General features: G+C 40.4%; 1 protein-coding gene across 7 annotated transcripts in view; it reads right to left on the reverse strand.

Moving 5' to 3' along the window:
- Positions 1 to 228: 228 nt before the first annotated feature.
- tnrc6c2 (trinucleotide repeat containing adaptor 6C2) overlaps positions 229 to 12,914 on the reverse strand; it is a 42,439-nt gene continuing 29,753 nt past the window's right edge. For 4 of the 7 annotated variants that reach the window (XM_078946267.1, XM_078946274.1, XM_020700409.3 and 1 more), the window contains 18 exons: positions 12,100 to 12,303; positions 11,454 to 11,620; positions 11,281 to 11,358; positions 11,054 to 11,111; positions 10,801 to 10,943; positions 10,521 to 10,667; positions 9,706 to 9,846; positions 9,318 to 9,437; positions 9,010 to 9,093; positions 8,384 to 8,663; positions 8,048 to 8,200; positions 7,312 to 7,503; positions 6,082 to 6,231; positions 5,784 to 5,900; positions 5,092 to 5,307; positions 1,870 to 1,943; positions 1,560 to 1,699; positions 229 to 1,024 (listed from right to left, as the gene is read on the reverse strand). In XM_078946267.1, coding sequence (XP_078802393.1) covers positions 676 to 1,024; positions 1,560 to 1,699; positions 1,870 to 1,943; positions 5,092 to 5,307; positions 5,784 to 5,900; positions 6,082 to 6,231; positions 7,312 to 7,503; positions 8,048 to 8,200; positions 8,384 to 8,663; positions 9,010 to 9,093; positions 9,318 to 9,437; positions 9,706 to 9,846; positions 10,521 to 10,667; positions 10,801 to 10,943; positions 11,054 to 11,111; positions 11,281 to 11,358; positions 11,454 to 11,620; positions 12,100 to 12,303 — 2,813 coding nt within the window. In that variant the 3' untranslated portion in view covers positions 229 to 675. The remainder of the gene's footprint in view (positions 1,025 to 1,559; positions 1,700 to 1,869; positions 1,944 to 5,091; positions 5,308 to 5,783; positions 5,901 to 6,081; positions 6,232 to 7,311; positions 7,504 to 8,047; positions 8,201 to 8,383; positions 8,664 to 9,009; positions 9,094 to 9,317; positions 9,438 to 9,705; positions 9,847 to 10,520; positions 10,668 to 10,800; positions 10,944 to 11,053; positions 11,112 to 11,280; positions 11,359 to 11,453; positions 11,621 to 12,099; positions 12,304 to 12,914) is intronic. The other 3 variants (XM_078946269.1, XM_078946275.1, XM_011473888.4) reach the window with 1 other exon arrangement.

The following is a 12,914-nucleotide window of genomic DNA, read 5'->3' on the forward strand; positions in this document are numbered from 1 at the left end:
TCTGTACCACTTGTTGGCTCAGAGGTGAACTGTGCAAGATTTCAGCTATTTCTTCTGTTACAAAAGGAACTAAAAAAGGCGGCTTGGGAAGGACTTGGGCCAGAGAGCACTTAAGGCTAATATTAGTGCTAAGAAACAAACATTAACACAACTATTAAAGGTCTCTGAAGTATATCATTGGCCATGAATATGCTGGGAATGGTTGTTTTAGGTGTTATTTTGGGATGATTTTTCTTCTTCTTCTTGAGGGTAAAGGAAAAGTCTCAGATGGCAGCTTTGATTGCTTCTTCTAAAAACACTTCACAAAGAATGTCATGTATATTTATGGAAATCAGCTAAAACACTTAAAAGATTTCTTTGTGTTTGCGTCTAATTTCAGTTTGTTTTTTATATGGTGCATCGTAAGGAAAGAAAAGAAAAGGTTTGTTTTCCTTCTAATAAGAAACAAGCACAGTAAACCAGAGGGTCCAGGGCCTTCAGTTCTATGTTGGGGGGCCCCGGCCCTCTGATTCACAATTCACAGTTCACACAGTTCAAACTGATACTGATTATCGCCACATGATTTGCTTGGGTTTTGCTCTTGCTTATTCGGAACCGTTTTTGTTTTGGAGTTTGATAACGTTTGGCCCCCGCCCCATACCACAGAGGGGGAGTTAGTGTAACCATGGCATCCTCCTACATGGACTCTCCACTCAGCAGATCTCCAGGCAGCAGGGTGTTAATTGGGGTGGGGCTCCCAATCACGCGCGCGTCCTCGCCGTTGGGCGGCCCCCACAGGCTGGAGTATTGGGGCACACCTCCCCACAGCAGATCTCCGCCGTTAGCTTTCCCCCCGCCTGCCCCGCTGCTCCACTGGCCGATTGAGTGGGACTGGGATGCTCCGCCCATCCGATTCTGATTGGGTCCCGGGTTGGCGTGCCAGCTTGTGGTGGTTGCCCCTAGCGACTGGCCTTGTGCAAAGAAGCGGTTAACCTCCTCCTCCCCGGCAAACTCCGCCAGGATTGTGGTGTTTCCGAGCACACACCTAAAAATAAAAATGTACAACCGGTTGATATAAAGACACGCAAAAAAGAGAGTTTTGTGAAAAGTATCTCAAAGAATCTTTTTCCCATTATGTTAACGTGGAGATCAGGCCGGCGTCACTTGTGTGACGAAATTCGTTTTTTAAACATTTAGTCATTTGTTTAAAATAACAAAAAAATAATTGAAACATTAAAAATACTGATGAACATCCGCCTCAATATCGGAGCACTCCCACAGTCAGCTGACCATCTCAATGAACACTATATGTGTCTTACAGAGCAGCTGACTGCAGCATGACTCCCCACATCTGCTTTCATGAGACTGTGCGAGTTCAAAAATAACACCGTCTGTATGACTAATCTAAAAGTTGAAAGTACTTTTAAATGGGAAAACACCAAGATGACTACAGTAAAATAAATATCACAAGTTTCCCCGTCTTTCCCGTTTCTTTGTCTGGTGTGAACAACTCATTTAGAGGCAACAGGCCGTTAAAAGTAACCATAGCAACAACCCTTGTGTATTTTTCAGAAGCTTACATGTGCAGGGACTTCTGGGCCTTTGCAGCCTCATCCTTGGAGCTGTAGCGCACCACAGCATTGCCCTGGGTCAGGTTGAGATGGAATGTGATCAGGGGGCCATGCTGCATGCACAGCGTCCGAAGTGTGGAGCCATCAATCTGAGGGGGAAATGCATCGATATTTACAGACAGGACTAAAAAGCCTTTTTCACTGCTAGCTGCTTCACACATAAACGTGAAAACGCTGCAAATCACGACACCAAACTGCAGGTTGGCTTTAGGAAAAAGCCAACCCCAAAAATCAAATAACTTGTAGAAGCAGAGCGTACTTGTGGGGTGAGATTCCTCAGCACCAGCCAGCTGCTGGTCCGGTTTGAAGTGTCAGTGCTCCACGCCGTTCCCTCTGTGAACAGAAACCCACAAAAGGTCAAAAAGGAGAGAACTAGATTTACTAAAACCTTTTTAATTTTCTGCACTTCATCTCCACAACAAAATGACAGTTTGTATGTTAAAATAAAATTCTAGAAATTATAGTTAGGTTTTAGCTGCAAAATGAAGATTACCATTTTATTTATCTATATTTTCATTCTAAACTGTTGTCTCAACAACATGGTTTGCTTTAATTTTGCAACAACTACACAGTGACCGGTTAAACAAACACAAATCTTTTCTCCCCAGGGATCAACATGTTGGTCTTGATGTGACTGACTGGTTGATCTTCAGACTTTGCAGTGAGAGGGCGAATGAGTTCAAAGACAGAGAAAAACAGCTGCCATCGTCTCTTCTCTATGTAACTAAACATCTTTGTTCCTCTGCTGTTTGACTGAAGTCAAAAGCAGCTTCCCAGTCCCACACACTTTGAAACGAGGGTACATGTAAACCAGAGATGTGCGGTGAGGGGCGGCGGCCTCACAGGTCACCTTCCTCACCCGTCATCACGAGATGTTAACTCATTTTTAAGATAAAAAAGGTGTCCACTGATCAGTGCTATAGCTTCATCAAATAATATCAATAACTTTTAGATTCAAATATGCTGCATTTTGTGCATTTTCTATTAATTTATGTCAGACTGCAAATGTAATTCTTTATTCAATTGTTCTATACATTGTAGATATTGTATTACATATACTCAAATTCCATAAAATAAATAATGTATTTCACGTGTGTCTATCGTTTATTTAGCCTTCTTTATCTGACTTAAAGCGGCACTTAAACAACATAGGTTGAAACAGGAAATGGGTTTGTCACAATTTCTCTTCTACATGATCACAAAGATTTTTTTCAATGTTCTGTTTTGCTCTGACTGACAGCAAAAATGTAATATCTCTGCTCAAAAATATCTCTATTTCAATGCCATAGCCAAAAAGTTTTAAATCTTCAAATATAGTTTCAAAATGACTCTAAACCTAGACATCTACCTTGGAGGGTTTTTTTGGGGGGAGGCTGAACTGCTTGCTGTACAATTGACATTCTTCCTTGGGCTGATATGTATCTGCTATGTGTACGGGAAGAATGCTGGTATGAGATATGAAACACAATCAGTTGTTTGCTAAAACACTGGTTTTGTAGATTTGTGAATCTGACAGAAAGATTCAGTGCCTCCCCAGCCACAAACCTCACCACACGCTACGATGTAAACTGATATTTGAAAGCGATTTCTCTCAAAGCCAGTAAACCTCAAGTAGTCAGTTTCACAGGGCGTTTTCCACTAGAGCTTGTGAGAAAGGGCACCACCTCAACAAAAAACATCCTATCTCATCTTGTACAGCTTAGCAGTTTCGGTCCTAACCTATATGCAAAATGCAAAACAATTCTGAAGCACTGCACTCCAACTGGGCCTTGTTATAAAAAAAAATGTAGTGAAAAATCCTCTATAAAAGAATTCAGCTAAGGTGTCTAAACCAGGGTTCACCAACCTTTTTGAGACCGAGGGCTATTTCATGGGCACCAAGTGGTATGAAGGGCGCCACTAAAAACCTCCTACCCCCCCCCCCCCCCCCAAAAAAAAAAACAACACAATTTGAGGACTTCCTTTTGTGCCCTATTTTTATTTGCTCATTTTACACACAAAAACATGCATGAATTTTCTAGACTCGTATTACAGGGGGGGGGGGGTCAAACTCAGTTGCAGAGGGAGCCTAATTTCAAAACAGACTTTAGGTTGCAGCCGAACAAGATAAATATTTATTGAACACACTAAAGCTAAACTTTTAAACCTTTGTAACTTTAACTTAATTTTAACTTTTTAAACATAAATGTAAATAAAAACAGACAGGAATATTAATCCTCACATTAATGGATTACTCAACCACCTCAACCTATTCTCAAAATCTTTACATTACATGAATCATAAGAATGTCCAGAAATTGTGTAATTTATTTGATCTATTTAAACTTTTGTAATAGACCCTTACTTTTAGTGATTTTTTTTTTTTTTTTGGGTGCATTCCCTGCGGGCGCCACAAGGGGTGCTCGCGGGCGCACTGCCGCCCGCGGGCACAGGGTTGGTGACCCCTGGTCTAAACACAAGAACTGCTTTCTTTTCAGTCAATGTACAAAGTACAAATACATTTTACCAAGGATTCTTTAATCTGGGTAAGAATGAATGTGTCTGAAGCTTTTAAAGACATTTTTGCAGAGACCGAGTCTGAAAATGGACATTTCAACTCCTTTTTTTTTTTTTTTTTTTTTTTTTTTTTTTTTTAACTTGTCCTGTCCAACAGCTAGGCAAACAGATGAGAGCTGAGGGCCTCTTGTGTTGGACATATTTTATTTTAACAAGAGGGGACATTTCAACTCCTAATCAAAAAGGTGTAAACTAGTTTCTTCACAATGCGTTCCTTCATTCCTTTAATACATCACATCACATTTAGCGTTTATTAAAAGCATCACACAGATTAATTTGTACACTTGGTTTAGGAGTCTAGCCTATTGACTACATATGAGAACTAAACCGAGTGACGCCCCCCCCTCACGTCCCGAACAGGAAGTAGCTGCTGGTTCCAATAAGCCAAAATCCAACAGAATTCTATTAAGAAATAAACAGCTATTACTCAGTCATTGTATTTGTCAGAATAAATGTTCTTGCTCGCTCGGAAACCTTTTTTTTTAACATGTTGATATTTTTTTTCTGTAGTGCAAGTTATAAACCGACTAATTAGATGTGTTAATAAAAGTATGTGAACGTCTGATTAATAGATTCTCCCAAACCCACTTTCAGTGGTAGGGGGGTGTGGACTTCTGATGAGCTCACTCCTGACTGGTGGGAGTGGTTGTCAAAAAAAGGTAACTCTGACCGACTCGGACCAATCACTACTTCCTGACGTCCTCACGTTCCAATGTAGCAACATCCGTATTATGAAAAAATTGTGACTGCAATGACTTCATTTGCATGGAGCCGGAAGTAAAGCATTTTCTCTGGGTCACTCGATTCAGTTCTCTCGTAGTCAATGTTCTTGCCCAAGGATGAAAGGACAAATCTGATTAACTAAACATCCTAAATATTTTGCTTAGCGCGGTAAACTAGTCTCTAATTTCCAAGTAAATGTTTACCTGAAGAATATGAGCCACTCCAGCCTTGAGTCAGGCCCAGAGAGTTGCCACTCCAAGAGGTAGAGGGCTTGGTGTTGGTGAGCCCTGGTGGGGGCCGAGATGGAGCAGTGGTGCTGCGGGGACCCTGAGGTACTTTCCACAGCTCGTGTGATAAGGAGCCTTGGCTCTGAGATATGGGCCCCGAGGACCAGGTTGACTTCATTTCAGACAGTTTACCTTAACATGGGAAAAATACAAAAAAATGTAAAAACATGTCTTGCAAAAAGGGGTCACATTCATTTAATATACACTAAAAAAACAAAAAGTCTAAAGCAATGTGTATGTTTAACGCTATGCCTGCACAATAAGTCGCAAATTAAGCCCTACTATGTGTATGAGTGATCTTTTGTCTTTGGGAGTTTATTCCAACCTTTACCTTCTATGGAAAGATTTTTCCCCAAAAAAATGATAAAACAAAAATATTTTTTTCAAAAGAAAAAGCGAGAGAACAAGAAGTGACAGAACACTCACTAAATTATGTGAGGTCCTGTTGTAATGACTGAATGAGGTTTGCTTTTTTATATATTTCATAGAGGGAGAGACAGTGGTGTCTTGTAGTGCCTAAAGGCACTGAAGGAGAAGGTTTACGGGTAAGATAAGGTCACACACAGGTGAGGGGATGACTCAAGGAAGGGGACACTCCATCTGTGTACCTGAGCTGTATCCATCACAGGATGACAGACTGAATGAGCTAGAAAAACCACTGATTGGCCGATCACTGGTAGTTGGAGGTAGAGAGTCATTCTGAAGTGCAGAGGCTGGAGATGTAGCTATATTGTGAAGATCAGAATGTTGTGGGTATAAAATAGAACAGCAGAAACACACAAAAAATAAAAATAAAGAACGCTTAATGATACATCAGTCATTTACAGTTACAAGGACTTGTGGAAGTGATCTATGCATAGTTAAGTGCACACATGCTTGAAAGAAGAAAAAAAAGACTTCCTTTACCTCCATTCCTGTCTCGCAGCAGGTATCGGTTGACGTCATGGATGTTGGTGTTGATGGTGGGGCCACTGGGGACGCTGCCGGGGGTCATGTTGGGGTCAGTTTCAGGGTCGATGTTCTGCAGGCCTTTCCATGGCACGCCGGGGCAAAACTCTACAAGAATAAAAGGAAGCGGTTCGTGAGAAAGGCCAACAAAACAACTGTGGAGTCAAAAAAAGTCAATGTGGTCCTCGAGGCTGGTTTAAAAACAAAAGCAACTGGAGCCAGATCAGCTCATAGAGTAACCACTAGATGGCTTGACACACGGGTGAGGCTTTCCCATTCACTCCAATTTATAAACAGCCCAACTTCTCAACACTTACAGCCAGGCTAAAAACTTGTGGTTGGTCATTGGTTATAAATATTATCCACGCAAGCGTACCAGGAAATAATATTTATAAACTTTGATACATTTATAAGTACACTTATTTTATTTTTGAGACGCATTTCGCAAGTTTTGCATGGATTGATTTTTGTGCCATTATGGCAAGTAAAAACCTAACTGTCAAACTTTAAAAAATGGGTGTGCTCAAAACATTAGTTTGCACTTAGAACTGAAAAATGCACTTGAAACTAAAAAACAAATGCAATCAAATCAATTTTCACTCAAGAGAAATTCTCTCTCTTCAGCCAGCCAATCACAGACATGGACATGAATGTCACAGACATCAACCTTCATGTCCTAGTCTGTGATTGGCCTGCTTTGCGTAGCATTAAGTTTCATAAAACAGAATAAGGTTGTCATTTAAGAGATTTTTCATTCGTTTATAAAAAAAAAATCTCAATTCAAATTTGCTTAGGCAGTGGTTTATTGCCGCCTCGTCATGTGCAAAACTTTATAACAGTAATGATGACAAATAAACTTGAGGAAAAACCTTATTGCCTAATAGAACTCAATTTTTGCAATGAAAACAGACAAGTTATCAGAGTAAAGCTAGATGGAATCCTAGTAGCACCATCAGCATCACACACAGATGTTAGAAACGTTTTGTCTTCAGCGGCTGGTTTCTCTGAAGTACAAAGGAGACTACAAAAAAGGTCTGTCTAGTATAATACACTGCTTTGAAAAATGAAACTTTATTTATGCATGAAACCAGCAACTAATTTTAACCGGGGTCTTCTGGGCTAACCAAGAAAACCTACTTAACAAAAATACAAACAATTTGATATCATCCTCATCAATTTCACCCTCACCTGGAGGCCAGTTAATGTTGGTCCCATTAGAGATTTTTTCGTTTGGGCTCTTGCCTTGACCCCAGCTGTCTGGAGGCACCAGGGGGTTGGTGGGCGACTCTGAGTTAGACATTAAATTGTAAGGACTGTACGAGTCCTCCAGCTGGGGAGGCTTCCCAGGAGAGACCAGGCTGGAGGCAGCAGATATGGCACCTGGATGAATGGATAATGAACTGTAATTACTCCCAAAGGAAAATGAAAGCTTAGTTGCAGAAAGAGCTAACAAAAAAACAAAAATGCTGACATTTTAAAATCTGTGACAATTTTATAGAAAACATGGCAAATGCACATATGTGCATTGTATTGAAAATGAAGCTCATTTTATTGATATAAATAAGGAAATTTCCCTTAAGGAGGATCAATAAAGTTTCATTCTATTCTAGATTATTTGTTATTTACAGTACTGACGTGAATTACACTATTTCATGATCCATGTTGACCTCATGTGCTAATTTTCCTACATTGATATTAATACACACACCAAACAAATTAGAAAAAAAACCTTCAACATCTTCGAACTTTTAACTTTAACTAGATTCCAGCTTGATTCTAAAGAATAATGTTCATCGAGGTCAACTGCTGAGTTTCTTTTATTTGAAAGGTCAGAACATAATAATGAGCAAATGATGTCAGAAAGGCATGTTTGTATTTTAGATCTCCTTAGAAATTCTCATTAGCGGGTGTTTTTGTGACGTACCATGCTTACTGAGGTTGTTCTCCAAGTTGGAGGAGTTGTCCATGGAGTTAGAGTGCGTCCACTGGGACAGGCGAGACTGGGGCTGGGGGGGCTCCTTCATGGACAGACCTCCAACCTCCATGACGTTTACATTCATGTTTGGATTCAGTCCAGCTGCAAGGAAAACACAAGCGCATGCATTTCTCACTCAAGGCTCATTATTTTATGTTATCCAAGGTTTTTTGTTTGCAGAAAAAATATAATGTTGGGAACTATAACACTTGTTATCAATTGAAATGGATCTGATCAGGAAGTAGGGGCTTTGTAATAGGAAACCCAGTTCTGTAAAAGACTCACATAGAGGGTAGGTGCTGTAGGTATTGGGGGGAGAAGGTGGCTCTTTGGTGTGCAGTGTGTCAGTGAGGCCTGGAGTCTGGTGTGGGCCTGTGAAGGGGTCCAGGGTTGATTTTCCAGAGCCAGGGCCTACTGTCGGGCCACCAGGGGGATGCAGACCAGCAGAAGAAGAGGACGAAGAGGAATGAGAGGGAAGTTGCTGCTGCTTCATCAGCAGCGCCTGGTACAGCTGACGCTGGTGCTGCTGGATCTGCTGCTGCATGTTGGTGATTGTACGTGCAACCTGGAAGGAAAAGATTGAGCGGTTTTTAAAAAGGGAATCGTGAAAATAATCATTGAGATTAAGTTAAAACATTACATAGACTGTAAAAAAGTGAAAAAGACTAAACAAGACTGGAAAAATGACAAACTTTAAGGTTCATTTACTAGTGAAAAGTTGCAAAGAAGCTGCTATTAACAAAGACAACATGTTGCTATGTCGATATGGGAAATGTTGGAAAACTCTTGATATAACAATCTACATTCTGTCTATTTTTACCAAATAAAGTAAAGATAAGAAAAGCCAGGGATGAAATCATGCACATGTCCCAACACTTTGTCCATTGCTGATATGATATCTGCAGACTCACTTGCTGCTCTTGTTGCCTAATTGGGCCGGAAACATTGCGCTGCGCCTGCATCATCTGCTGCTGGATTTGTAAACGCTGGTAAGCCTAAAAACAAAGAAGAGCGGAAATTCTTATCATCCACAACAAAATACAGCAGAGAAAAGAGGAACTTGTCCGTATTTCAAATATGCTGAGTAATTATTGGATTCAGTTTGTGTTAGTGGTTAAATAAACTGAAAATTATAGTGTAGGTTGCACGGAGGTTTGAACTTGAAAAATTAGAAAAAAAAATTGTATGTAAATGTAAAAGACAGTGGACAGTGTCTCACCATTTGCAGCTGCTGAAGTTGGTACAACAGGGTCATTTGTTGAGGGTTTATTGGTGAGGTTAAAAGTGCAGGGTTAAGACCAATGTTTTTTGCTGCAAACTGCAAGAGCTGTGCTTGGACCTGGCACAAATGGAGACACGAGGAGGAGGAGGGAAAACAAAAATGACAAAAAGCTCAAGGAACTCAGACAGTTGTCTTCTATTGACAATTCAAATTTCATCTCAACCTTTTCACCAGCAAATATAATCACACAAGAGACACTCCACAAATAATACAAACTATTAAAAGCCACAGATAAAAATGTCCAACTTTGGGTGTCTAGTGGTGCTTTTGGTTACTGATATCTCATTTATGTAGTTGTACATAATCCCAAAGTCACATATCTTACCTGAGGGGAGAGAAACTGAGGCACTTGAGCACGTAGACTCGGCTGGGAGGAGCTGAGAGGTGGCACTGGTGGCTGAGGAGGCTGCTGCTGCATGGCCCGGGTTTGTGCTGCTCCACTACTGCCAAACATTCCACTGGGTATCTGTAGGTGTTGAGAATGAAGATGCAATTCAGCTACAGGATCATTTTCTAATGTTTCATTTTGTTTGAAAGGAAAAAAAAGTCATTGTGGGTTATTGTTTATTTTTAGGCGTGCTTGAACTTAATAAGTCAAAGTTTTCAAAATAAAAACAAAAAACAAATTTGATAAACAGGATTATTATCTGTAAATGTAGAATTTTCTCTAGTTTTCTTTATAGAAGTGACATTCTTTTTTATTTTTACTTTCTTAAAAACGCTTTTTATAAATTTGAAGTTGAATTACTAGCTAAAAGGAAGCATTATTCCCACTTCCACACAAGTGAAACTGCTTTTTTTTTTCGTTCAGTCAGATTGCAGCGCTTCAAGGACATCTATTCCGAAGCACAGTTGCTGCCGGGAGAGTTGTTTGATAAAGAAGACAAAGGATATCTGATTTCAACAGTCTCTTCAGGCAAGGTCACAGAATCATAATCGAGCAATGACATTGGCTGAGTTTGTGGTTAATAGGATTCATGCAAATTGGATTATTTGTTTTTACATTGACTCGATTTCCAGTTTATTGTTGCGGTTTAAAAAGAAATCTTAAAGCATTTCAAGTCTAAACAAACAACTTGCTTCTATGTTTCCAAAAGATAATACATTTAAAATGGAGGGAAAAATAAAACACTTTACGACCTGTCTGTTGTTCAAGTTTTGCATTGCCAGTCCCGGGTTGCCCTGTCCCAGACTCTGGCCGGGAAGGCTACTGTTGGCCAGGGGGAGCTTCAGGCTGGGGGAAGGCAAAAACGGTGATGAGGGGGCGTCTTCTGACAGGACGCTATCCTGTTAAAAGAGAATAAAAAGGAAAAACACTGTTAACAATTGATATGAACACACGCTACAGATTGTACTCTTCTATGGATTTCCTAATTAGACAACCATATTTAGGGAGTCCGCCAGTTATTTACAATCTCACCTTGTCTAGAAAGGTGGCGCGATCGGAGGATTCTTTGGAGAGTGCAGAGGGCCGACAAATAAGTGTCTTGTTGATGCCATTGCTATATTCAGAAATGCTCATGGCCCGCTTGTCTAGGTCAGTTTTCTTTTCGAGCAAGGCCGCTTGAAGCAAAGAGAAGAACAGATATTATTTCTGAAAGCTCTTTTATCTTCAATAATTTATCAACAGACACAAAGGAAACCCTTCAAATCAAATTAGCAAAGGAACTTACTCATGGCCTGGTCAAGGTTCATGTTGTTGCTCTTCAGTGCCTCCTCAGCAGGGTCTCTCTGTGATGCATTAAGAGAACATCTTACAGTCAAGATCGAACAAGGATTTGTTTCAAGAATACCTCTGGTTTTCAATCATTTATTGGTTGTCTGAATTTTAGGTGAGTGGACTAAAATCCCAGTTTTTGTGGTCTAAGATAAAATCATTTTAAACCAACTGCATTCATACCGGAAAGCCCATGTCAGTGAGCTGTTTAATGAGACGGTTCATGATCCAGGCCTCATCTGGCTTGCTGCCAATCTTCCCCTAACAAAAAGAATCCAAAATTGTGTTTAGAATTGGTGTAAGAGTGTGCTTCGCTGTTCTTTCTTGTATAGGTGCGAGGTGAGTGTCTTTCTGACCTTGCTTGGACATTTCTTGGGTCCGTTGCCCCAGGAGTTACAAGAGGAACTGTTCTCCTGGGGCGTGGGGCTATTCCATACATCCCCATCCTCAGCATCCCATTGGCCAGAAGACATACTCATGTCTTCCCCTCCACTTCCCCAGCCATCTTGCATAGGTTTGGGGCCTAATGAAAGAGAAGCAAAATGTGAAATACATCTGTAAATGTCAAACCACTTCAGTTCACAAAAAAACGTATTTTTAGTCATGAACACTAGATGGCACTGTTGGTATTTGATATCTACCAACTGCTCCTGTACCTGTGTTGTTTTCAACAACAAACACAAACTCACCCTAACAAGGAATGCTTTAATATGAGGAAAACTCTACTTAAGTAATAATCAACGTTTAGTAGAAATAGCACAGGTTGAATTTAAAAAGGTGTTGGAAACAAGGATAATGTAAAATAAGGAGATTTTAAATTCAAAGTCTTGCTTTTACTAAAAGACTAAAACAGACAAAAGTTTTATGTTAGATTATTTATATGATTTTTCAAAAAAGAAAGAAGCACAGGATACCTCAATTCTATTTTAAATGCATTTCAGAGAACTTAATTTGTGGTTTGTGGGAATTTAGGTGTAAACATATTTAAACATTGGGTGTTACCTGTTTTGCAAGGTGCAGAACCTGATGGTCCATTGGCCCTGACATAGAGGCTAGAATGCTCATGGCCACCATCTCCCCAACCTCCTACACTACCTGGGGGCTTACCCCAAGCAGAGGTACCATTGTCAACCGTCGATGTTGGCGCAGCTGGCTCTCCCCAAGCAGGTTCCGACTTGGGTTGAACATTGGGGAGTTCTCCCCAACCTGTGATAAAATGATTACAGGAAAAAATGCATTCAATAAACTTAAGTTATTTTAAAACCCAAAAATGTTTTAAATATAATTCTTTTGAACCAAGATGGACATTAATAAAAACACAAACAGAAGACAGTGTTTCTAGCATCTCAAACATATTTGTACAGTCACTATTGGTTCTGTATGGATGGTAAGCAGCGGGAGGCAATGGTCTTATTTAAAATTTCAAAGACGAGAAATTCTTCCACTTTCGGCTTCTCCCATCAGGGGTCGCCACAGCGAACGTGTCGCATGTTAAATTTGGCAATGTTTTACGCCGGATGCCCTTCCTGACGCAACCTTCTCAAACCGGGCTTGAACCGGCAGAGGTAGAGAAGGGAACAGGGAGGAGCCTGGAGTCGAACCCGGGTTTCACGGACGGAAGGCGCCGCAAACCAGCACGAGCTAAACTGGCTCCCTGGCTCCCTCCCTGGCTCCCAAAGACGAGAAATGATTTGTAAAAAGATTTGGCCTTTGTATTCACAAACATTATTGCCATTTTCTGTATTTATGCTCTAAACATATATTTAATGGATGAACTTTAAAATAAGATAGGAAATTTCTCTTTTCTTCAAGCAAAA

This window comes from Oryzias latipes, chromosome 1 (assembly GCF_053564925.1).
Source record: "Oryzias latipes strain Hd-rR chromosome 1, Olatipes_Hd-rR_3.1".
NCBI classification, from domain to species: Eukaryota; Metazoa; Chordata; class Actinopteri; order Beloniformes; family Adrianichthyidae; genus Oryzias; species Oryzias latipes.